General features: G+C 40.3%; 1 protein-coding gene and 1 long non-coding RNA gene across 2 annotated transcripts; one reads left to right on the forward strand and one right to left on the reverse strand.

The window, feature by feature from the left end:
- Positions 1-377: 377 nt before the first annotated feature.
- Positions 378-17,154, forward strand: LOC310634363. The gene is made up of 3 exons (XR_014491213.1): positions 378-510; positions 7,729-8,010; positions 16,786-17,154. It is a non-coding gene; the product is annotated as an uncharacterized lncRNA (long non-coding RNA).
- MKRN2 (makorin ring finger protein 2) lies at positions 7,284-26,718 on the reverse strand. Its single transcript, XM_083352673.1, has 8 exons — positions 26,568-26,718; positions 25,113-25,241; positions 23,801-23,988; positions 21,223-21,530; positions 19,973-20,187; positions 18,982-19,092; positions 8,394-8,538; positions 7,284-7,636 (listed from the first exon to the last, which is right to left on the reverse strand). The coding sequence occupies exons 1-8, from the start codon at positions 26,594-26,596 to the stop codon at positions 7,493-7,495; spliced, it is 1,269 nt and encodes a 422-aa protein (XP_083208799.1). The 5' UTR covers positions 26,597-26,718; the 3' UTR covers positions 7,284-7,492.
- Positions 26,719-27,173: the final 455 nt, after the last annotated feature.

Genomic DNA, 27,173 nt, shown 5'->3' on the forward strand with positions numbered 1-27,173 from the left:
CTTGACCAAATTCCATGAATGTGGGAAGGAGGAGGCAGTGATTTGTTCTTCAATTCTACTGTAGGCTTCTGTGCCTTCTAGGAAGCTGCATGGGCACTGGCAGTGGAGGCTGCAGGGAGAAAGATTGTTTGGCCAAAAGTATCGCTTCTTTCCCCAGCTGGACCTCCATGCAGGATTCTGATTTTCTATAGTATACGAAGAAAATGTCTTTCTTCTGATACTCATTACATACTCATAAAAATTCCCAGTGTACTTCCAGTCTCTTGTTAAACTGGACTACTGAAGCAGACCGTTGAGTCATCCAATATATACGTTAATACTAAGTAATATTAATATTAATAATATTAATAATAATAATAAGTAGTAGTAGTAGTAGTAGTAGTTGGAAGGACCTTGGAGGTCATCTAGTCCAACCCCCTGCTCAGGCAGGAAACTATACCATTTCAAATGGCTGTCCAGTCTCTTCTTAAAAACTTCCAGTGTTGGAGCATTCAGAACTTCTGGAGGCAGGTTATTCCACTGATTAATCGTTCTAATTGTCAGAAATTTTCTTAGTTCTAGGTTGCTTCTCTCTTTGGTTAGTTTCCATCCGTTGCTTCATGCCCTGCCTTCAGGTGCTTTGGAGAATAGCTTGACTCCCTCTTCTTTGTGGCAACCCCTGAGATATTGGGACATTGTTATCATGTCACCCCTAGTCCTTCTGTTCATTAGACTAGACACACCCAATTCCGGCATTGTAAAGTGGTATTAATATTTTACGTGAACTTGGTTCCATCTCTGTTAATGCAGGCTAGCACTGTGTTGGTTTTTTTGGGAGCCGCAGCACACCACTGGCTCATATTTAAGTGATTGTCCATTAGGACTCTGAGATCCCTCTCACATTTGCTACTACTGAGCAAGGCACAACCTACTATACCTGTGCATTTATTTTTTCTTGCCTAAATGTAGAACCTTACTTTTTTCACCATTGAATTTCATTTTGTTAGATAGTGCCCAATGTTCAAGTCTGTCATGATCCTTCTGTATCTTAAGCTTGTCTTCTCGAGTATTGGCTATTCCTGCCAACGTGGTGTCTGCAAATTCTATGGAATCTTTTTGTTGTTCTTTATCTCAGTGTTCTTAAATTTTTTAAGGACACGGAACGTTTATCAGTCTGTCTGAACATGTTTCTTCTTCAAAAGAAAAGATATTGAAACATGTTTTAGTGATACTCTATTTTCTCTTACATTCAACATATCAGGTATAAAGTCTTTATAGTATATATGAACTTGCATATAATGGCATTATTTCACCAATGTCGAGTGAGATTAATAAAAGAAATTATAGTCCATTTTGATATTTGGTCTTGGTTGTAGTGTGCAATAAGGATTCACCTTGAAAAAGATAGCAGAAGATATTCATGAATGCCTTTTTACTTAAAAATTAGTATCTTCCTCAAATTTTCCACCAATTTTTTTTGGTTTTTTTTCCAATTAATTCAGTGTGATATTGGAGGAGACACTTGTCAACTTATTATTTTTGAATAGGCCAGTATCACATGAAATTGAAGAGACGGGAGGAGAGAGGTTTAAATAGAACAGACTGATACATACTACTGAGTATTGAAAGTTAAAGCAATAGCTATAGTGCTTAGACTTATATACTGCTTCATAGTGCTTTACAGCCCTCTCTAAGCAGTTTACATAGCATATTCCCCCCCCCCCGGCAAACAATCTGAAACCTCATTTTACAGACCTCGGAATGATGAAAGGCTGTCAACCTTGAGCCGGTAAGAATTGAACTGTTGGCAATCAGCAGTCAGCAGAATTAGCCTGCACAGCCCTTGCATGTCATTTAATAATGGCCAGAAAGAAGCCTGGTATGTTATTGCTGTTGTTGTTTTTTAATTGCTGCAAAGAAATTAGAATTAAAGGGGCAGACCAAGGGTTTGGGTGTGATATGTTATGGTTTTATTTTGAGAATGCATAGGTGCTTGTATGCAGTACTGTGCCCACAAGTCATAATGTTGCTGCAATTGTGCAAATAGAAGGATTATTATATTAGCCTGTGATGGTTAGCTGAACGCTGATGTGCACTTTACATTCTGTGCATGTTCTCATGTTAATGATGAGCTTCAGTGTACATTTAGAAATGCAAAAATCTGTTAAGTTGAGCTGATTTGCCAGCCTTCAATACATTCGGGCATTCCATGCGTGTTTTGTCTTGTTACCATATTACTTCAATTCACAAGCACCAACCGTTTTTGTAGCCAGTGGCACACTTCTATGCAAGTAAAACATTAGCAAAAAATAGTTTGGTTGCTTTTGTTAGATTTGTGCCTAGAGACATATCAATACTTACATAAAAATTGGCCAGACATTATTTAAAACACACAACTTCAAAATATTAAGATTTTATAGGGGAAATACACTGTTTGAAAGAAATATTGAAAAAACTGACTGCATTTTATATTCTATAATCCAGTAGTTCTCAATCAGAGCAGTTTTAAGGTTTGTCAATTGCAAGTTCCAGAATTCCCCAACCAGCAAGCTGTACTGCTGTAATCTTATTGCAGGGGTCCTCAGCTTTGGCAACTTTAAGACTTGTGGACTTCAAAGCTGGCTGAGGAATTCTGGGAGTTGAAGTCCACAAGTCTTAAAGTTGCCAAGGTTGAAGACCCCTATCTATTGAATGACATAGTGTCAGCAGTTCTCCAAGTATGGTCCCTGATCCCCTTTCAGGTCAAATAATATTTTAACATTTCTCAGTTTTAATTTATAATACAGCACATATTGATAGATATAATCAGTGTAAACCAAAACTCTTTGGAATCCTCAATCGTTTTTAAGAATATAAAGGAGACCTGAGAACAAAATATTTGAGAACCAATAAATGAGTCTTTGCATATTGCTTCTTGAGAAGGGCTGTTTGTTTAAGTAAGAAATTCTAATCTGAAGAATTTTTTCAGTTAGAGTTGTGTTCTCTTTAGTTTCCTGTGGCTGAAACTCCATCAGATTTTATTTGTCTACTGGAATCTCTTAGTAATTTACTATAAGTTTTTGAGCTCTGAATTATTGGAACACCACCAACTTGAAAAAATCCAGAGATTAATATGAATTTGCCATGATTTTATCCAGTTTTTAAAGATAAATCTGACAAATCTTATATGAAGACACACTCGATCTAAAAGAACCCTATAGAATAAGAGAAAGAACTATACTGCTCAAAAAAATAAAGGGAACACAAGATAAGACATCCTACTATTAAATACAGTACATTGTGTTGTTTAAGTGTTCCCTTTATTTTTTTGAGCAGTATAGTATGTTCTGTTCTATGTATCTGATTACAAAATATTAATGTAGTTATAGCCACATAGAAGTAAAAACTAAACATTTCTATTTCAAAACTGTGTTTTGTAGTAATCATGCTATCAGTTGCAGTTTGAAAATTGAAGATCTAGAACTTGCAAAGTTAGCAAAAGGAGACATAAGATAACTCATTTTATCTTCCTTGAATGTTTATTGGCTCAACTTTAAATTAAAATTATTGCCCTCTGAAACTCTTTAGAAGTCAAACACACATCAGTCAAAAGAACAGTACTTTCTGTGTTAGAAAAGTAACCTGAACTCAAACCTATGATCTATTTAAATAGAACTACTCACTAAATAAATTGGCTATTTAAATATAAATGGAAAAGTTAATTTCCTCTGCAAATTAAGTTTGTTGAATGGTCTTCCATTTTGCTTAATTTTTCAATGAAGTAAAATAATCTTTGGAGTGATTATCAGCCAATATATACACAGAAGAATGTAATTTTTCATACAAATAGCATAGATTATTCTTTTTGATCAACTGGATGCTGGGAGTTCTTGAAAACGAATGTATCTTGGGCTAGCTATAATCAAGGTTCTCTATCTTGTAGATATTCTGAAGAATGATACATTATTTATTTATACAGGTATAAATAACCTTTGGCTCAGGTTTTAGATGGCATATAGGCATGACCAGGACCTACTTTTTTTTAGGTTTGGGTGAATTTAAAGGGAGGGGGGAATTCAAACAGATGCCTTAAGTCCCCACGAGGTTTAAAGTGTGCTTTTTACAAATCTTGCCAATACAGAACAAAAATGAGGCTGAAGATATTGGTTCTGCTTATTCTGCAAAAGGTATGCTGGCAAATCATCCCTGGGCTGTATTTTTGCACCCTTTTTTGCAGTTCTTCCAATAACATTTCAAATTCTAAATCTGTGGTAAGAAAGCTGCATATGTTCAGTAGCATTTGAAGGACCACAAGCCTGGAATATTTAATAAATTATCTAGTAATAAATTACAGCAATAGCCAATATAGTCTTCAAATAAACTTAGTCTGGGTCAGAAAGTGACACTGACAAAGAAGCAAGTTAATTATTCAGTCTGCTTGGATATTTGTCTACAACCTTTAGGTCAGGGGTGTCAAACTCAATTTCATTGAGGGCCGCATCAGCACTGCGGTTGCCCTCAGGAGGCTGGGTGGGTGTGGCCTGGGTGGGCGTGGCAAGCTCTACATCGTTCGCATCAAGGGTGCCTATGGGGGCCTGGGCAGGAGTGGGACAGATCTGAGGGTCTCTGGCAGGAGGAGGGTCTCTGGGCCAAGGCCAAGGCAGTGGGGGCCATTCCCTCGCTGTTTCCAGGATGGCTTCGCGGGCCGCATGAAACCACTTCGTGGATCTGGCCCCCGGGCCTTGTGGTTGACATGTCTGCTCTAGGTCAATCAATTCCAACTTCACGATCTTTCAAGAGAAGTTGGAATTGATTGACCTTTTTCCCCCAAAAAACCCCTTCGTTTCCTTATACACAGCAGCAGTGATGGATTGCGAAGGAGAAACGGCATGGGGCTGGAAGTGAGGTAAGGAAAGAAAGGCAATTTCTGGGGGGAGCGAGGATTTCTTTCGTTACCTGCCCCACTTGTTCTGGGGCTGCTTTCTGCTCAGACACGTTGCTATTGCCAATGGCTCGACCGCCCACTTCAGCGCCCTCCCTTCCCAGGCCTCCACACTCCACCTGCTGCTTTGGTCAGCTTGTTGGCTCCCACCTCAACACCCTGCCCACCGCCATCCAGCATGGCCGCCTCTGGGTTGCAGGGGCTGCTCTGGCATGGGAAAGGGATGTGTCCCACCCTCCCACCACCATGCAGGGTAAGGTTGCTGCGCTCGCCCCTGCCCAGATGCCCTCGCCTCCCCCAAGCGGTTTTTTACTAACCTGCTTTTCAGCTGTGTTCCGTTTCTCCGTTCACTTCAGCCTTTGCCGCGCTTGTAGGACTATCTGTAAAAAAAAAGTTCCATCAGACTAACTTCTCGCAAGATCTCACGAGGTTAGAAAGTCTGATAGAACTTTCTTTTTTTTACTGATAGTCCCACAAACACACGACGAAGGCTGAGAAGCGAACGGAGAAAGAGAATGCAGCTGAAAGGCAGCTTAGTAAAAAACCGCTTGGGGAGGCAGGGGCAGGTGCGGCAACCTTACCCTGCACAGGTATTGATTCAGGTTGCTCATGGACAGGGGCCTAGGACTGGAGCGACGGTGCGTGTGCCCACAGAGAGGGCTCTGCGTGCCGCCTGTGGCACGCGTGCCATAGGTTCACCACCATGGGCCTAAATAGTTAATAGTCGCCTCAGCAACTTCAGCCAATCTCAAAATTTAAGCAGGGTCAATCATGATGAATACTTTGATGGGAGACTACTTGGGAATTCTAGGACTGTATATTAAAGTGAGGGATTACTTTTTTTCAGAAAACAATAACAAATAGACTTGGTAATGCCTGCCAAGAAAAGTACATGTTTCCTGCAGTTACCAGGAATATAGGACATTCTTTTTAATGTTATATTAAAGTTCAGTTAATATCAGGCAGGATAGGACAGTTACCAAAAGAGTCATTCATTCTGACAGGGACTGAAATTTCCATGCAAGAAGATTCAAAACCCAGAAAGTTCTTTGTGTGCAAATTAGTACATGCACCCACTAGTTGGGACTGACACGAGTCATGGTTTCCCAGTACCTGCTATCCTCCTATATAGTATGGTATCAGTGAGGGCTGTTTTGAAGGCTGTACACTACTACACTACTACTACCACACTACTAGCTTCCACTAATGGGACTGGCATAAGAGAACATCTGAAAACAACTGAAGATTTTTGCAATACTTTGGATGTGAAGGCAAAAATGCACAGCATTCAGAAAAAGACAAAGCTGCTTTAAAGAGCTGCAGAAAGGGGCTCCATGAGCAAACATGCTGCTCTAAAGCCTCTTTTTGCCTCCAAATCTGAAATGCAGCATGGTCCTACTTTTCAGGCATTGTTCAGACGGTGCTACTTTTTAAAAAAGTTAAATTATATCATGTGGCAAAGCACCAGTATTCTAGCAATGCCTATTATGGCCATGAGAGCCAGTTTGGTGTAGTGGTTAGGCTAGAAAGCAGGAGCTCATCTGTTTTAGTCCTGTTTTAGGCATAAAATCAGCTGAGTGATCTTGGGCCAGTCACTTTCTCTCAGCCCTAGGAAGGAGGCAATAGCAAACCTTTACTGAAAAATCTTACCAAGAAAACTGCAGGGGTTTGTCCAGTCTCCAAGAATTGTACACAATTAAATGGAAAGAAAAAATAACTTGTATATAGATTTAACAGATTTTAGTTCAATATTTGAACTTAGGCATATTGAAACTAAAACAATTATTTATGAAAGGCCACACACCCCCTACTTGGAGCTAACAAAGGAATTCTCTACTTATATGTGTAAGTAGAATCTTGGTTATTGCTTCCAAGAAAATCATATAATGGATTATTTTGACCATACTTTCATTCTTACATATTTCATCCCTACATATAATCTTAAATGTTGCTATTTATAGTTGCATTAAATGTGTGCAACTCAAACCAGGAGAACTGTAGCACAGCTAGCGCAGCGAATGTTTAAAGAACCATGCTGCTTATGAAATATATTAGCGATACTCATGCCCATTTTTTAAATAAAAAAGATCACTTTTTTAAAAAAACACAAATGACCATGTGCAGTTACAAACCCTTCAGATAACTTGTTTTTTTGCTAACAACCCTGAAAACAGTTTGATAGTTTTAAACCACACTGATATATTTGACATGGATAATTAGATGTATTTTTCCGTTCTTTTATTAAGATATTATGATTATATTAAAAGACAGCCTCTAAATACTTGAATCTACCTCAAATCTTAGAATACCAAGGTTTTTTCAGTAAAATGGGAGTAAATGTTCTTTTAAACTAAAAACACATTGCTCCCTTCTAATAGAAAAGTTCTTCTCTTCATGATTACATCTATCACTTTTATTCCAAGCACTCATTTTATGATGTTTCAACACTTTTGCTCTACAGTGACACTCATACTAGAATTTCACCAGGACCTCAGTCTCCATGGCACAGTAATTCTAACATTGTGGTACAACGTTACCGAAGAAACAGAAGGATCAATATGAAAGAGACACGGGAGAGATCTTGTGGTTTTTCTAGGGAGGAGCAGCAGATTCAGCATCTGTGCCAGAAAGATGCATAAAAAGCTCTCCAATCTCGGATACATCATCATTGGCAACTGGCAGCGTTCTGTTTTCTCGGTCTTCGATAAAATCCCACAGACGAACAGAGTTGAGGAACTAAAACAGAAGGCAAAAGTTACACATATCTCTTACTAATATATTTAAGGTATTGTTTGGATTTACAACTACAACTTTTTTTTTACAGCCAGGGCAGCATTCCAACAGCTCACTGCACAAGGAGGCTGAGGAAGGAAGGTGCAGTGGAGTGTGCAGAAAGGCCGGGGGAGGGTGGGCTGGCACCAGAGTGACTTCCAACCTTCTCTGGCAGCTTCCCTGACTTTGCTTGTGAGAAACCAGCAGGGAAGCTTGCCAAGAGTGATCACACCACCATGGGATGTCACAATTGTTAAGTGCAAGCTGGTTGCTAAGCAGCCAAATTGCAATCTTATGACTGGGAACTGCTGTGACAGCTGGGACTTTGAAGACTGGCAGTAAGTACTATTCACTTTAGCACTGTCACAACTTTGAACGGTTACTGAACAAGTGGTCAGTAAGTGAGGACTGCTGTATATCATTTCCAAAGCTGTTGGAGCTACAATTGCTAGACAAATAGCTCCATGTACTCTTAAATGCACACGTTTTAAAATTATTGAGGTTAACTGGTTCTAAAAGGGAAACAACAAACAACAAAGGTAGGAACTAAGATTATTATTTGGGGATCACAGATAGTGTTCCCCCTTATCCCGACTATTCAGTTCTTTTGAAAATAGCATGTGCTGCCTCAAAATGTTTAAATGTAGAAGGAAGGAGATTATTAGTGACCTCGGCAGTTTTGGGAAGCTAAGACAGGAGACAGAGTTGTGTATCTTCTTACCCGGACTGTCCCCTCTGAGCTGAGTTGCTTTCGTGGCTTCTCTGGCTCAGCCCGTCTTCCGTCTGGATAAGCATGGAGATACAGACATTTCCCCCCAAATGGGCAAGTCCCCTTTCCCTGCTCAAAATACTTGCAGGCTTTTCTCCTAGAATAAGAGGGAGGGAGAAGAATGTGTATCAGGGTTACTCATGTGCAGACTGACCGTTCAACTGATTATTAAAAACTCAAGGAGTTTAATGAAGCCAATTTGCACATAGAAGATTAATCCTGAAAGAGAGTCTGATGCATATTTTGGGGACAATTTCTGAAATGTGAACTGTGATGACAAAAGTATAAAGGAAAGCAACTCGGTATTTAAGACCTTTGGCTGTATTGATATGCTGGAATAAACACCAACAGCTTTCCTTTTCTCTCTCAGTTAATATTGGCAATAACCCTCGCTGAACAATCTGTAAGTGTACAGGGTTACAAAACCATTTCTCTGACTGCCACTGTCAAAATGAAACGTACCAGATCTTTGTACCTTCTTGTTTTTTCTGTAGTCATTTTATTCTATTTTAGCCCATTTCTCCAATTTATAAAGATAATTTTGAATGTTACTGAATGGTATTAATTATCCTACCAAATTTTATGTAATCCGAAGTATGACAGACATTCTCTCTTCTTAGTCAACCACGGAGTTAATAAAGATGTGGAAAAGTCACTAGGCCCATATAATAATAATAATAATAATAATAATAATAATAATAATAATAATAATAATAATAATAATAATAATAAAAAAAATTCTGGAAGGTACCTTGGAGGTCATCTAGTCTAACCCCCTGCTCAGGCAGGAAACCCTATACCAGGGGTAGGCAACCTCGGCTCTTTTATGACTCATGGACTTCAACTATGCTATGCTGACTCAGGAATTCTGGGAGTTGAAGTCCATGAGTCATAAAAGAGCCGAAGTTTCCTACCCCTTCCCTACACCATTTTGGACAAATGGCTGTCCAGCCTCTTCTTTAAAAATTCCAGCGTTGGAGCATTCACAGCTTCCGGAGACAGGTTGCTCCACTGGTTAATTGTTCTAACTGTCAGGAAGTTTCTCCTTAGCTCTAGGTTGCTTCTCTCCTTGACTAGTTTCCACCTGTTGCTTCTTGTCCTGCCTTTGGGCACTTTGGAGAATAGCTTGACTCCCTCTTCTTTGTGGCAGCCCCTGAGATATTGGAACACTGCTATGTCACCCCTCGTCCTTCTCTTCATTAAACTAGACATACCCAATTCCAGCAACCGTTCCTTATATGTTTTAGCCTCCAGTCCCGATCATATTTGTTGCTCTTCTCTGCATTCTTTCTAGAGTCTCAACATCTCTTTTACATCGTGGTGACCAAAACTGGATGCAGTATTCCAAGCATGGCCTTACCAAGGCACTGTAAAGTGGTATTAATATTTTATGTGAACTTGGTTCTCTCTCTCTGTTAATGCAGCCTAGCACTGTGTTGGCTTTTTTTGGCAGCTGCAGCACACTGCTGTCTCATATTTAAGTGATTGTCCACTACGACTCCAAGATCCCTCTCAGTTACTACTATTGAGCAAGGTACACCTATACAGTACCTATGCATTTTATTTTTCTTGCCTAAATGTAGAACCTTTTTCACCATTGAATTTCATTGTTAGATAGCGCCCAATGTTCAAGTATGTCAAGATCCTTCTGTATCTTAAGCCTATCTTCTGGAGTGTTGGCTATTCCTGACAGCTTGGTGTCGTCTGCAAATTTGATGAGTTCCCATCTATCCCCTCATCCAAATCGTTGATCATGTTGAAGAGCACTGGGCCCAGAACAGAGCCCTAGGGAACCCCACTACACAGTTCCCTCCAGGTAGATGCAGTTCCATTGAGGACCACACGCTGAGTACGGCCGGTTAGCCAGCTACAAATCCATCTGGTGGTGATGCTGTTTAACCCACATTTTTCTATCTTATCAAGTAGTAAGTTGTGATCTACTTTATCAAATGCCTTACTGAAGTCCAAGTAAATTATATCCACAGCATTCCTCTGGTCCACTAATTTTGTCACTTGGTCAAAGAATGCAATAAGATTTGTCTGGCATGTTCTGTATTTGACAATGTTGGCTTTTGGTAATAACTTTGTTTGCTTCTAGGTGGCCGCTGATTCATTGTTTATCTTTTCCAGAATCTTCCCAGGTACAGAGGTCAGGCTGATAGGTCTGTAGTTTCCTGGATCCATTTTTTCCTCTCCTGTTTTGAAGATGGGAACTACATCATCTGTTTTCCAGTCCTCTGGTAGCTCTCCAGTGCTCCAGGATCTTTGAAAGATATAGTTCAGTGGTTATGAGATCACATCTGCCAGTTCCTTCAGAACCTTGAGGTGTAATCCATCTGGTCCTGGTGATTTGAACTTGTCTAGGGTGGACAGGTGTTCACCATTTTCTTGCCTATCTTAACTTTGTTAAATTTATCATTTTGCAAAGAAAATAACAGAAGTGAAAGACATTATATTCCCACTTAGACTTATAACCAAATCACTGAATCTTTTCCAGTTACATCTTTGCAAAATATAAATTCACAGGATCTTTTTACCTGGCTGCACAAAGGGAGTTATTCCATAGGTTACCTGGAGAACATTATCGGTAAACAATTGAACAATCAGTTTTAATAGTCGCTCTTTAATTTCTATGGAAATCTATACATTATACACTTCAAACACAGACCATAATCTAAATTATGTAATATATATCTAATCTGTGCATTCTAATCAATGTTTACAGATTTCAGCTCTAGATTTATTAACAGCATAGCTCCTGATGTGACTGATAAGCAAAATGCTCGATAAATAGAGAACAACATAAATTAAACAATGAAAGTTCAACTTTTTAAAGAGTCACACATAAAACGTTTTAGAGGCTAGCAGTGAAGGTCACAGAACTACAAATGCATCATTTTGTTAAACAACATACTTTTAACTAAATACTAGATGAATCATTACTATGTGGTGCATACTGATCACTGTTTTTTCAAATAAAAGCAGGCAGTTTGGTGAAATTTTTCATCCCTCAACTTACAATTGCCTTGACCTACAACTTAAAAAACAGAAAGAAAAAAAGATGATACATAATTTACTTGATGGAAAAGGTTATTTACAATATAAAAATGAAGAAATAAAAAGATAGTTAAAGAATTCTATAAGGAACTGTATGATAAAGAGGAGACTTCAAGAGAGAAAACTATAAAATACTTGGAAGAAAGTAATCTTCCAAAGATTTCAGAGATATTTAAAAATATGTTAGATGAAGGTGTTACAATGATGGAAATAACAGAGGCTATAAAGAGACAAAAAATGGGAAAACTCCTGGTCCAGATGGACTTCCGGCAGACTTATATAAGAACTTACAAGAGATATTAAGCGAACCGTTGAAAGATGTTTGTAATGGACTTTTATTAGAAGCTAAAATGCCAATGACGTGGATTGAAGCAAATATTACTTTAATACCAAAAGAAGATTCGGATTTGACTCAGATTAAGAACTATAGACCGATTTCATTGCTCAATGTGGATTATAAAATTTTTACTTCAATAATGGCGGAGAGATTGAAAAAATACTTGACTGAATGTATACAACCGGATCAAAATGGTTTTTTTTTTTACCAAAGAGACAAATTAAAAATAACTTAAGAGTGATAATAGATGTATTGGAATACTATGAGCTACATCCAGGGAAACAAATGGCATTAATATTTTTAGACGCTCAAAAGGCATTTGATAATCTTTCATGGCAATTTATGATTCATCAATTACAAATAATGGACTTTGGACAGAATTTTATAAATATGGTAAAAACAATATATAATAAACAAACAGCCAAAGTGATTGTGAATAGATTGTACTGAGAGCTTTGTTATTCATTTTCACTTTGGAAGTTTTAAATCGAAATATAAGACAAGATACAGAAATTAGAGGATTGGGGATAAAGGGTGAAACATAAACTACAAGCATTTGCTGATGATTTAGTATTTATTTTGGAAGAATCCTTGGAGATGACCCCAAAATTGTGGGGGAAAATAGAACAATATGGTGAAATAGCAGGATTAAAAATAGAGAAAACCAAGATAATCGTTAAGAATCTTACGGATAAGCAAAAAAGCCGAACGTCAGAAGTAACAGAGGTACAGATAGTGAAAAAGGTAAAATATTTGGGTATATATTTAGCAGCTAAGTGCTCAACAATAAAAGAAGATAATTACATAAGGTTATTGAAACAAAGCTAGACTTGGAAATGTGGAAGAATTTAAAACTGTCATTATGAGGAAGAATTGCTACAGTTAAAATGAATATATTGTCTATTTTATTTTTGTTTCAAACAATTCCAATAAAACTTGGGATTTTTTTTTCCAAGAGTTGAATTCATTAATTTTGAAGTTTGTATGGCAAGGAAAGAAAGCTAGAATAAAGATGAAAACCTTGCAAGATACTAAGGAAAATGGAGGCTTTGGCCTATCTGAGTGGGCTTTGTATTATCAAGCATCTGTATTAACATGGGTGAAAGAATGGATAATGCTTAGGAACAAAAGGTTGTTATATTTGGAGGGACATGACTTACAATTGGGGTGGCACGCTTTTTTGTGGTATGGGAAAAACAAAATCCATAAGTATTTTCAAAATCAATGTATTAGAAATGCTTTGATAACAGTATGGGAAAAAATTAAAATGAAAATATATGTAAAAATTCCAGGGTGGTTATCAACAATTGAAGCTGTTTCACACACAAATTTGTTAGATTTTGAAAAAATTTAGACATATAGAGATATTTTAAATATTGATGGGACATTAAAATCGAAACGAGCTGGAAAATCAGGGCATTAACATGTCATGGTGGGTACGCTTACAAATACAAAATAGATATGAAAAAGATATGAAACTGTATGGATTCTATAAAGAACAAACTGTATTTTATAAGATATTATTAACTTCTGATGAGATATTAAGAAAATGTATATTTTTTTGTTAATTTTAGAGATGGAAAGTGAACAAACTAAAGAGACAGTGATAAGGTGGGCGAAAAACTTTGGTTATAATATAGAATTAGAAAAATGGCAAAAATTATGAGAGAGAAATTATAAATTGACAATGTCAACTGCGTATAAAGAAAATCTGTATAAAATATTGCAAATCCCCATGACGATTGGGAATGGCAGCAGATGTCTACTCGGAGGGCCACATCAACATCTGGGATCACGCCCCCGCTGTCTTCGAGTGGTGGCGTGCTCCGACCCTCCGGTTGGTACCCTTTTGTCTGGGGGTAAGGGGGATCAGGCCCTTGAGCTCAGGCTGATGTATTTTAATGCCAGATCCGTTGTAAACAAGGCCCCCCTCATTCGAGACTTGATCGAGGAGGAACACGCGGATCTGGCATGCGTTACGGAAACCTGGTTGGGCTCAGAGGGAGGGGTCCCTCTGACTGAGTTATGCCCTCTGGGTTTCTGTGTGCTACACCAGCCATGGGCTCAGGGCAGGGGCGGTGGGGTGGCGGTGGTTATACGGGAGACCCTATGTCCGCGGGAGACCACCATTGTGCAGATAGGCAGGAGTGAATCCCTCCTGAGGTGTGGCCCTCGGGCTCAGTTGGGCCTGTTGCTAACATACCTGGTGCCCAGCTGTGTGGCAACGGCCCTGCCCGGGCTGCTGGACACCCTCTCAGGGTTGGCGGTGGAGTTTCTCAGGCTTATAGTTCTGGGCGACTTCAACCTGCCTTCCCTGGGAGGGTCGTCAGAGTTAGCTTGGGAGTTCATGGCTTCCATGACGGCCATGGACCTGACCCAAGTAATTCAGGGCCCGACTCATGGGAGGGGTTACACTCTTGACCTGTTTTTCTTATCTGGACAATGGTTGGATGATCTGGGAGGGGACTTGCCAACTATTGTCCCCGTCATGGTCTGATCATTATCTTGGCGGATGCCCTAGTGGAAGCCTGGGAAAGGGCGGCCACTGGGGCACTTGACCGAGTTGTACCCTTGCGGCCCCTGACCCGGTGCAGATCCCAACGAGCTCCATGGTTCTCCACGGAGCTCCGGGAGATGAAGTGTCAGAGACGGGGTCTAGAGAGCAGTTGGAGGTCCACCTGGTCTGAATCTGACCGATTGCGACTAAGATCCTTTACAAGGTCTTATCTCGTGGCGATGAGGACAGCGAAGTCTAATTACTTTGCCGCCCTCATCACATCCGCAGATAATCGCCCAGCCGCCCTGTTTAGGGTGACTCGCTCTCTCCTTAATCAGGAGATGAGGGAGAAGCCCTTGCAGGGGCGGGCCAAGGAGTTTAGTTATCATCTGGCGGACAAAATTGCTCAGATCCGGACCGGTTTGGACTCTGATTGGGCAGAGTCTGACATGGAGGAATCGAGCGGTCTTGAGCATGTTATCTGGACTGAGTTCGATCCTGTGTCTCCCGATGACATGGACAGGATCATGAGGAGACTGAGCTCCACCACTTGTTTATTGGACCCGTGCCACTCCTGGCTGGTTTATGCGGCCCGGGAGGAGACATGAGGCTGGTTCCAGGCAGAAATAACTGCTTCCTTGAAGGAGGGTATGTTCCCTGCCACCGTGAAGGAGGCGGTGGTGAGACCCCTCCTCAAAAAGCCTGCCATGGACCCGGCTGTTTTAAATAACTATCGTCCAGTCTCCAACCTTCGCTTTTTGGCGAAGGTTGTTGAGAGTGTGGTGGCGCATCAGCTTCCTCTGTTCCTGGAGGAACTGATTATCTGGACCCGTACCAATCGGGTTTCAGGCCCGGATACAGCACAGAGACGGCATTGGTCGCGCTGGTGAATGATCTCTGGCGGGCTCGGGACAGGGGATGTTCCTCTGTCCTAGTCCTATTAGACCTCTCAGCGGCTTTTGATACCATCGACCATGGTATCCTACTGCAGCGTCTCAGGGGGTTGGGAGTGGGAGGCACTGTTTTACAGTGGTTCTCCTCCTATCTCCTGGGCCACTCGCAGTCAGTGTTGACGGGAGGGCAGAGGTCCGCCCCGAGGTCTCTCGTTTGTGGAGTTCCTCAGGGGTCGGTCCTCTCTCCCCTCCTCTTCAACATCTATATGAAGCCGCTGGGCGAGCTCATTTGTGGTTTCGGGGTGGGGTATCATCAGTATGCTGATGATACCCAACTTTTTCTTTCCACCCCGAACCAACCCAGTGATGCCCTCGATGTGATGTCCAGTTGCCTGGAGGCGGTCCGGGTTTGGATGGGGAGAAACAGGCTTCGTCTCAACCCTGCCAAGAATGAGTGGCTGTACGTACCGGCATCTCGGGTTAACCAGTTTGTTCCATCATTAAGGATGGGAGGTGAGGTGTTACCCCCGTTGATAGGGCTCACAACCTGGGCGTCCTCCTGGACTCATGGCTCAATTTTGAAGACCATATAGGAGCCGTGACCAGGGGGGCTTTTGCCCAGGTTCGCCTGGTGCGCCAGTTACGGCCCTATCTGGACCGAGATGCCCTACGCACAGTCACCCATGCGCTCGTGACCTCCCGGTTAGACTACTGCAACGCTCTCTACATGGGGCTGCCCTTGAGGACCACTTGGAGGCTTCAACTGGTGCAGAATGCAGCCGTGCGAGTTGTGATGGGAGTTTCCCGATACTCCCGTGTAACACCTCTTCTCCGCGAGCTGCATTGTCTTCCGGTTGCCTTCCGAGTGAGATTCAAGGTGCTGGTGATGACCTATAAAGTCCTAAATGGCTTGGGTCTGGATTATCTGAGGGAACACCTGCTGCCGGCATCAACTTCCCATTGTCCTGTGCACTCCCACAGGGAGGGCCTTCTTAGGGTACCGCCAGTAAAGGATTGCCGGTGGGTGACTCCCAGAGAGAGGGCCTTCTCTGTGGGTGCGCCTGCCCTCTGGAACCAACTTCCGATGGAACTTAGGACTGCCTCCAACCTCCGCTCATTCCGCCGGGACCTGAAAACTTGGCTCTTTGAGCTGTCGGGCCTACACTGAGGGGTTTTAATTGGGCTTTAATGTTTTAACTTTTAAATTTTGGGCTCTAAATTTAATTAACTGTTTTAATCAACTGTTTTAAATTTTTTAACTTTTGTATGGCATGATTTTAATTGCCCTGTAAACCACCCTGAGTCCTACAGGAATAGGGCGGTATATAAGTTAAATAAAATAAATAAAATAAATAGATGGCACTTGCCTCCAGCAAGATTAGCAAAAATGTTTAAAAATGTATCAGGTAAATGTTGGAAATGTAAACATAATTTAGGTACGTATTATCATATCTGGTGGACATGTGACAAAGTAAAGGCCTACTGGAAAAAAATACATGCTTGGCTAGAAAAAAATATTAGGAGAACATGTAGTATTTAATCCTGATTTTTTTTAATTAGGTATAGTACCAGAAAAGATTAATCAGCAAAACCTATATTTGGTTTTACATATTATAACCGCAGCAAGAATAAGTTATGCGCAATGCTGGAAGAATGAACGAATACCTTCAGAAGAAGAAGCAATAAAAAAGATACTGGAATGCGCAGAGATGGACAGATTAACTATGAGGCTAAAAGATAAAGAAGAAACAGAATACTACCAAAGCTGGAATTTATTCTACAAATGGCTAGAAGAGAGAACCAAAGAGTAGGACTTGATTATGTATTAGCGTTTTATGAACCCAGATCACACGCCGTTTGAAAAATTAACATATGTATGTAAAGCAAAAGAAAAACAATAAAAAGCTTATAAAATAAAAAACACTGATCAAAATATCATGTTTCTTAAGCTTATTCACATTTTCATTCTGAATTTGCTATTTGTAGAACATATTTGATAACTTCAATAAATCAATGAAAGATGTTTTACCAAAAGAATATGATTTGAAAACATAGTCCTACATATATGCAAAAGATTTGGGCTTAGGAAAGAAAAAGATTTGGAGATGCTTTTAATGACCACTGTCTGGCAGATTTGCAAAGTAAAACAAGGAACTAGCAAGTTTGTAGTAGTATGTGGCTAATTTTTAGTTGCATGCTGGAGATGTGCACTAAATGATCTTGTCCTAATTCAACAGTTTCAGAAAGACTTTGAGTCTGATAAACTGAAGGATAAATTAGTAAAACGGAGCATACCAGAGAATTTGAAACCATTGTGCTGTATGCTAAATGATGGATGAGTTGAAGCACAGAAAGGATAAAAGAGATTTCATGGCATTTTGTATTTCTGCTCCTACTGCCTCCTTGAACTCCAGCACAGTAAACCCATGTAAATAGGACTGGTGAAGTAATCCTTATCAGTAGTGAAGAAATAAAGAAGGACAGATCTTGATTTATGTTTTTGCTGTGGAGGTCTAGCCATGGGTTGTCTTGCCAAACTTTCTTCCTCCGAGTTGGTTGGAAAGCGCAATACTAGTGGAACTGTGAGGCACCTCCCAAATCACTCCATAGCCTCCTCTTTAGGAAATTCCACAGTGTCTTCTCCCAAGAGTTCAGCAAGCAGGCCCCAGGCAATTCCATCCTTCCGAGGTAGGTAAAATGAGGACCCAGATTGTTGGGGGCAATTAAGCTGACTTTGTAATAATGCCGCTTGGGGTGTGTGTGTGTGAAAGCCCTAATAAGCAGGCATATACATAGAATGAAGGCTACTGCTAAGCTTGTAAGCCGCCCTGAGTCTTCAGAGAAGGGCGGGATATAAATGGAATTAAAATAAAATAAATAAAATAAAATAAATTAAAAATGGCTCCGATAAGGAACAATAGGCAAGTGCATGTTATTATCCCTGTATTTCTTCACATCCCATCAACACAGAAATACAATAAAGAATAATATTTGTATTTCAGAGCTGAAATGGGGGCGGGGGTGTCCCTTGGTGCTCTCTGAGCTTGGGTGTTTTCTTGCAGATGTTTCATTGCCAAATTAGGCAACACCATCAGTGCTGGTAAGGAATGGAGTTTGTTCAGTTTATATTCTAGTGGCCTGTCAGTGTTGGTGGGGGTGGTACTGGGGATTCTTTGTTCGGGGGTTCTTTGATTGGGATAATATTTGTAGCTCAGGTTTGAAATGAGGATTGGGTATCCCAATCAAGGAAATGCCAAGTAAGCCAACAGCAAACAGCCCAACCAAAGAACTTCCAAGACCACCCCCCACCCACACGGACAGGGCAGGCTGCTAGAATATAAACCGAGAGCAAACCCCACTCCTTACTAGGACTGATGATCTTGCCTAGTTTGGGTAATGAAACGTCTCAAAGAAAACTACCAAGGTCAGAAATACAACCCTCCGCTCTTTTAGACTCTGGTGCAGTGGCTGAGTTTGTAGAAGAAAGTAAGAGCGTGTAGCATGGATTATCCACAGAGTGACTAGAGATGTACATGCTTATTGAAATGATTTGACTCTTGGTGGGTCAATACGTTGGTCCTACTTTGCAACACGCAACTCCGCTTCAGTTGAAAATAAACGGTCGTACAGAATTCTTTCTCCTCTTTACAGGGAAGTCCCTGTTTACCGTACGCTCATTAAGCAAGAGTTTCAAGCTGCACAGCACTGAACAAAAATGTCCTACAAATGGCCTTAAATGCTTGAACGTATACTTACCCAACCCCCTGCTTAAATGCTTCAATTAGTTCGTTCTTTTTTGTCTGATCTTCTACCCAGTACACACTGGGAATGACAAACTCTGATATCACACGGCATTCTGGACAGGACCTTGAGTAGCAAAAAGAAAAGCTGGTATATTGCTTGTTGAAAAAGCTATTTTAACTAACTCAAAAATGGAACAAAAAGCAACCCCTCCCAAAGGTTCTCTGAATGAATTACCCTTGCACTGGTCATGATTTTTAAGACGTTTACAATGTAACTGTATTAAACCTAAGCATTCTCTTTATTAAGAAAAGTCCCTCCTATTTGTGTTTTCCGATCTAGGTTTTCATTCCTATGGCTTAACTTTTTATAATAAAAGTAAGCTTTACAGTGTTTGAAAAGCACCTACTTCATTTCCTGGAAAGTTCTATATTTACCCTTTTGTTGGTCTCCTTAGATTTTTTTTTAAGTGGCAGAACTAGAATTTAAGAAATAATTAGCACCATCCAACTCAAAATCTGCTGGAGAACTCCATCAGTTCCATATAAATATTGAAATAAAATAAAGACAGACTAGCACTTGGAGGGACATCATAATTACCCCAACTAAAATGTGTCTGAAAAAATGAATAGAATTGTGGAAAACAGCAGAAATGTATTGTGCTGAATGGCATTAATAATGATGCAGAAATCAGCCGGCACCAAACATTAGTTTGTAACCTGATGCCCAAAGGAAGATAATCCACTGGAAATCACAGTCCCAAAGCCCACTCTAAAGCCAGTTTGAAATTAATCAAGATAATCTGCAACTAAGAAATCCACCCTGTTATTTTTTTTTGTTCAACTTACGTGTCTTTTGGTGAATATAGAACTGTAAGTTAAACCATTTCCCCTTGTCAACTGTCAGCTATTCTATCATTTATTTAAGCTGCAAGGACTAAACTGTTTGAAAGGAAACAAGTTAACAAACTAAGTTTTGGAAGGACAGGCAGGCTGTGGGCACTTACTTGATGATGGGATTCTCAAACTGCTTGACTCCTCTCCACTGACGGATACAGGACAAACAGTAGGTGTGGTTGCAGTTAGAAAGGATGCCGAATCTTCTTTCCGAGGCTGACGGCTTGTCGTAAACCACTTCCATGCAAATACTGCACACTTTGTCCTGGCTTGCCTGGAAGGCAAAAGCTTTCTCCATGTCGTGTTCAAAGTTAGCCATGCACATCTAGGTTGGGAAACAGAAGGCAAAGACAAAGGAGAGGAGTGTTTGCTCTAGACTGATCAAACAGAATGCTCACAGTAAAAACACAAGTTCATTAAAATCAACGAGGCTTACTCTGACATAAATACAGTAGATGCAGGACTGTAGCTGAGAAAGGGCTGTCTTTGCATACAGCTGAAGGCTTTAAGTGCTAGCATCTCAATTTTATTAATAAGAACCATTACTAATTAAATTGGATTACATAATACCAAATAACCTTATTAAAAACTACCAGTCACTTTGTTCTTACTGAAAAATGGGACATGATCCACCACCATAAATAACACTGGCATTTGAAGTGCCAGACAGGAAAAAAAAATTGATACGGATACAGGATGACAATTTGGATTTTAAAAGGAACTGAATAGAATTATGCGATAACAGAATTGTACCTTTTATAAATTATCAACCTAAATAAATGAGCGCATATTTCTTACACAATAAGCCACAAATCACAGCATGATATGTGAACCAGGTCGATGTGTATAGGAAAGCTCCACAACATGCAGCCAATGCAACAGATTAACAAAGTTTGCCACAATAAGTCATAAGCTGAACAGGAATGAATCATTTTTAAAATTTGTAAGTATTAACTTTAATGTAATATGTAATATGGTTATGCCCTTGTGGACAAGTTGAGTTTCCTAAGCATGCTTTTTTTCACTGATAATTTTAAAAAGATATTTGAAGTGCTCGTTTCCCCAGTACTGATTTCAGACCAACCTATAACCTGTGCTAATACCCAACCCCTCCCATAACATATGCAGTCATTATGTTTTGTGCAACATCCATCAGGAATTGGCCACTAACATAGCAAGAGCTAGTAAATCAGATGAGGACCAGTTCCACATTTTTACACGCACATATAATTGTTCAATCTTTGTCATTCTTATATTTTACATCCTGTATTATTAGTTAACATGATATTTTTGCCAGTTAAATAATGATTTTATTTGAAAATAGCAGAGCCAGATTAGTTTTATTTCTGGTCATGTTTACCTTCTCGTGTGCCTTCCTCTGTTCTGGATCAAAGGGATGGAGTACTTGCAACCCACAGATTTCACATACTTGCCCATGGAGGTAGAGGCACCGGTCCCCAAATTGGCACATGCCAGCTGCTGCGTAGGGACATAGCTGTTCATCATATGCATATGAGCTACCAGGTTCAGCATCATCTTCAAGCCCGCTGCGGATAGCATCTAAATACGAATGGGGCTTTGTTTCCGGTGTGTCAGCTGGAATACTGCAACATGCCAAGTCACTTACTGCCCCAGGCCTTGTCCTTTCTTCACTGGTTCCACACAAGTCTTAGAAGGAGAAGGAGAAGGAGAAGGAGGAGGAGGGGGAGGAGGAGGAGGAGGAGGAGGAGGAGGAGGAGGAGGAGGAGGAGGAGGAGAAGAAGAAGAAGAAGAAGAAGAAGAAGAAGAAGAAGAAGAAGAAGAAGAAGAAGAAGAAGAAGAAGAATATTTGATTGCATTAAAAACAGGCCACGATTCTCATGAAATCCCTATTCCAAAACAGGGGGAATTAGCAAGTATTTCTAAGCTTGACTTTTAATAACAGCTGATGCGCTTCCATCAAACCTGGTAAATCTGCTTTCAACTTCAAAGCATAGTAATTACTATAATCTCCAGCGACATACTGTAAAACCACAAAATTATGGCTATTAGTTGCCTAAAAAACCATGCAGCAGCAACATAATCTCTCAAGTTTACAACACCACATGAAAATCACTGCAGATTAACAAAATACCAGTAATGACAACCAGAACTTGTTTCAAGGACTTTAGAGGTGAGGTTTGAGCATATTTTGGCTGCAACATGAGTCTCCAAGCACAACACTTACTATTCTCCCTCTATAAGTAGCAGCCATCCAATCAGGGAAAAGAACATCAAGGAATGCAATATAATACCACTAAAGGAGTGAGAACTGGGGCTAAATCTATTTTCTGACTTCACCCATTATGAATCAAGTCTGCCCTTAACTACACAATGCAGGATCTATTTCTTGGTCGGTCTAGCAACTGAGAGAATACGGGACCCAATGATTTTCTTTTTATTTATCCCATAAAAACCCTCTGGATATTAAACATAAATTTTAAAAATGATTACAATACAAACCACCAAAAGCAAGTCTTAAAATATTCAAAAGCAGAAGTCAGGTTATTTAAAAAAAAAATTCAACTGGCGCCAGGCAAGCTTCTAAGACAAGGCCACTCTATATCCATGATGCCAACACTGAAAAGGTCTTCTTTGTCAGATTTCATTTGCCAGAAATAGTAACAAAATGGCTTCGCCCTATTTGAAGCTTTCTTACATAAAGGTTTCTTTACCACTATGATGAACGGAATACTGAGAATTGCCATACATATCCAAAGACATATCCAAATGTGCCTGGTTCTACAGGGAGCTAGCAAAAGATGGCAATCAAGTATTAAGATGTGCCTTGTTATTTTCAGATGTCTGGTGAAGCAAATGCTTTGGATGTATCCACCTGTTCTGTTCCTACGACCGGCCCTGTTTGTGTGTCAGGGACAACCCCTTTTTCCTTTTAACAATCAATAGGCTGGAAAAAACCCAACCCAAATTTATTTACAGTTCCAAATAATAAAGTCTTTCAAACAAAAAAGCAGAATATTTTCTTCAACCAAAAATACATGATTCAAAACAGCCAACAAGAGTCAAACAAGAGTCAAACAGATTAGCAAGGACCAGGATTCTCTTTGAATGTCTCCAAACGGTTGCCGTCAGCAACCAGCACCCACCACACCTTCCCCTTTTATTATCTGTCCCAAGGCGTGGCTTCTCAATGCCTTCTCCTCCTTTCACTGAGTTGCCTCATTGATTTTCTCTGCTCTACTCTTTCTTGATTGCCTTCTGCTTCTAGAGTCTCTGAACAAATTCAGCTGTGACTCCTCTGAGTCCCACACCTCCTCCTCACAAAGCTGAGCCTCATGAGGAACATGACTGGAGGGGCCAGGCTGAGAGTCCTGCAGTGCATCAGAGCCTCCCTCTGACACCGAAGGCTCTCCAAACCCCCCCCCCCCTCAGACTCAGCTGCTGGGACAGGCTGATACTGAATCACAACACCACCCTTGCCTTGAATGACTGCACTTTTTTATAACATACTTGCCATTATTGGCAAATGAAATGTAAGGGGAATGGATACTGTTAAACAACAAAGAAAAACTACTGATTATCATATACAACTTGTTAGTTTTCATAGTACAGTAGAGTTTTTTAATAGAAAAAAATAGGTCTATTTGGTTTAAAATGACTGAAAAAATACGACACAAAGAACTAGTCAAGTCCAGATAGATGGCTGACCAAGGCTGACTTCAAAAAGCTAAGCAGGTTTAGTACTTTGATGAGAGGATGAATACTGTACCAGGATTGCAGATTAAACTTAAAAAAACAAACAAACTCAGAAGGCAATAATAAGCAACTTCTCTATTGTTACTAACAAAACTATACAGACATGTCTGTAATGTAACCAGTAGAACCAGATTGAAAAACTTTACACTTTAAAGAACTAAAGCAAATCCATTTTTTTTAAAAAAAGACCCATTCTTGCTCACCTCTGTCCCTGAGCACTAAGGTTTTCTTTTCACGTTTTCCAGATTCATGTACTTTACTTTTGGTAACAGTTGGGTTTTGCTCTGATGGAGAGTTCAGTCTTTGGAATGGTGGTGCAGAAATGTAAAGTGGTCTAGAACCCACTGTGCCCCCAGATGCAGAGGACCCCAGAGGTTTGACGTGATCATATCTTAACAAATGAGAAACAACAATAATGTATAAATAGCACAGGGATTTATTTCAGCAAGCTTACTGAACACAAAGGTAAGACTGTGCTATTGCGGAATTTTCAATGGTTTCAAAGACAGCAATACTTGCAATATGGATTTGTTTCACAGAACTGATCATCTCAATGCAGAAACCTAAATTATTCTAATCCTAGGAGAAAGATACCGAAAATAAAAGTAGCAAGAATTAACAGGCTTTTAGTTATTTAAAAGCCTGTTACTGATTTTATAATATAATAAAACTATACGTAATGTAAAATTCTTATCCTGTGAAATTCAAAATTCAATACAACTTAACTGTAAAGAATATAATGATATATAGAACTCCAAATGATTAAAAAACCCACCCTTCATTCGTGGTAATATTTAGTAGTCCGATATAGACATTCATTAAATTCAATACAGATTATTGTCATATAATCTAGTTTAACAATGCTAATTCAATCTGATGAATTTAATAAAATAAATATTCAAGCATGTGCAGGATTATGACTTTAAGATGTGGATATATAGAAAGTAAATAAGAATCTATTGGTGGATCTCTGGATATTTTATAATAGATCAGGATTTCTGATTTCTCAGTAGTTTAACATATAATTTATATCTGAACTGGATTTTGAAGTTCAAGTAAAAAAAAGAAAAAACCCTACAAATTCAAGAAAGTCTTTCCTCCTTTTAATAGTTGAGCCTTATAGTCTGAACATTGCATTATTAGTGTACTTTGAGATTGCTATGTTTTGTTACTTATTTGGAAGCAAGACCTGCTGAATTTCACTTATTTTCGAGTAGATTTGCATATGATCAGGTTTTAGAAAGTCATCTTGGTAAAAATAAAACCTATTTATGGACCACATCTCTGTGCAGTTTCTTTTAAAGCAGTTATCAAAATTCTAAAGTTCCTCTTCTAAAAGAGGCTTTCCCAGATTCCTTCAGCTCCCAATCATCTCAGCAAACAGTGCTAGTAAGAAATTATGAGAATTGCACTGGCATTAAGTACAAGAAGTACACAAACAATAAGTAGCTTCTTAAATGTCTTTAACATGGTAAATTAACTGCAGGTTTTCTCTTGGAAACCACTAACTCATACTTGCAGCGAGTTCCATAAGCACACTGTCCTTTTTGATAGAATTTGCAGATAGTAGATCGTTTGCTTGTAGACAAGTCATGGGAAAACAGACACCTATTTCCTTCACGACATACTCCTTGTATAAAATACCTGCAATAATATATATGTAAAGTCATATACAGCAACAGATGTCAAATACATAATTCTTTCACAATTTGTCAAGTACATGAATAAATCTGCCAAGATTTACTCGAGAAATTTCATAAAAGCAGAATGTGAATGTATATTGAAATACACAAATATCCTAAAATGAGAGGTAGGTTCTTAAACACATGGCTCAAATAAAGTTACACTGATTTCTCTAGGAATGTTGTTTTATTGGCAGCTTTTAAAAGAATGTGCTTTTTTGTTTGTTTTGTTAGCGGCGAAGTCGTGTCTGACCCATCGCAACCCCATGGACAATATTCCTCCAGGCCTTCCTGTCCTCTACCATCTTCTGGAGTCCATTTAAGCTCACGCCTTCTGCTTCAGTGACTCCATCCAGCCACCTCATTCTCTGTCGTCCCCTCCTTCTATTGCCCTCAATGTTTCCCAGCATTAGGCTCTTCTCCAGTGAATCCTTCCTTCTCATTAGGTGGCCAAAGTATTTGAGTTTCAACTTCAGGATGTGGCCTTCTAAAGAGCAGTCAGGGTTGATCTCCTCTAGGAGTGACCAGTTTGATCGCCTTGCAGTCCAAGGGACTCGCAGGAGTCTTCTCCAGCACCACAGTTCAAAGGCCTCAATTCATGGCGCTCAGCCTTTCTTATGGTCCAACTTTCACTGCCGTACATTGCAATAAAAGAACGTATGAAATCTATTTTAAGATTCTGAATGCATGTAGTTTATATCCTAAAAAGCTTTTCCTGATTATCAATAAGGAGAGACTTTGGGACACATCAGCAGTCCACAGGATTAATGTCATACTTCTATCTCTGTGTCAAACTTCAATCTCTTATGATACGGCACCAAGAGAACCACCTGACATTGACTTGTAGTGATGTTTCTGGGCCAACTGCACAAAGGCCCTGGCCTTAAGACACACTGTCCTTTAGGAATTATTTAGGGAAAATCAGGTTTAGATTTTTAAGGGGGAATCAGTAACCCTCAATAATCCTCCCTGTTCTGGAAAAAGCTCTCCTACGTGTAACAGGCATTTCCAAGGACTACAAACACACACGTGAAAGAGGGCCACGGGGGGGGGCGTGAAAGGGTTGGGATGGCGAGTTAGCGGAACAAGGACAGGAAACCATCCTCTCTCCAGCTCTTCCCTTCCTCTCGCGCCTTAGTCGGCGAAGAGAGCGGGAAAGGAGGCAAGAGACATCTCGGTCCCGTCACTCCCCCTCCCGCTTCCCCGTGGGCGGAGCGTCTCCAAGCGCCCGTCCGTTTTTCGGGGTGGGGAGGAAGGCAGAGAGCGCTCCTCTCAAGCGGTAACTGACCTGCAGGTTATGTCCTTCGTGCTGCTCATGTCTCCTTTGGCACCACTCCTGCTTCGGTGTCTCCTCCCTGCGCGGCTCCTCGCATTTTGGTTCCGCTGTAGCGCCGGGGAGGGGAGAGGAAGGGAAAGCTATTTGGGAACCCAACAAAGAGAGCCGGTCCTTTGCTACAGGAACTGGTTTCCGGCCGGAAATTATGAATGAAGCACTCCACCATAGAGCAGGAGAGAGAGGCTTTCCTTCACAACGGAGAGGGTGGGCGGTATAAGAACTTTTTAGCAGGAGGGCCGCTTATGATACATTAAATATTGGAAGGAAATCGACCAGACTGACAAATTATTGGAAAGCTGCGTTTTAATAAAAACTGTCAGTCGGGAAAAGGACGGCCGGCCTCCTGCTTTTTTTTTTTTTTAGCTGCCATAGACTAACGCGGCTCCCCAAGTATACAGTACATTCAAGAGCAGGGCATAGAGATCCGGAAGGCGGGGAGAGCGGCCTCCTGGCGGAAGCGAGATTGTCGGACAGAGTGCCCCTCCCCCAGTTTAAAGTTAGGTTTCGGGACTTGCTACTTATGGGATATCTGTATAGTTCCTTTTGCCTATCTGGCAG

The sequence above is a fragment of the Vipera ursinii genome (assembly GCF_947247035.1).
Source record: "Vipera ursinii genome assembly, chromosome: 2".
Lineage (NCBI taxonomy): Eukaryota > Metazoa > Chordata > Lepidosauria > Squamata > Viperidae > Vipera > Vipera ursinii.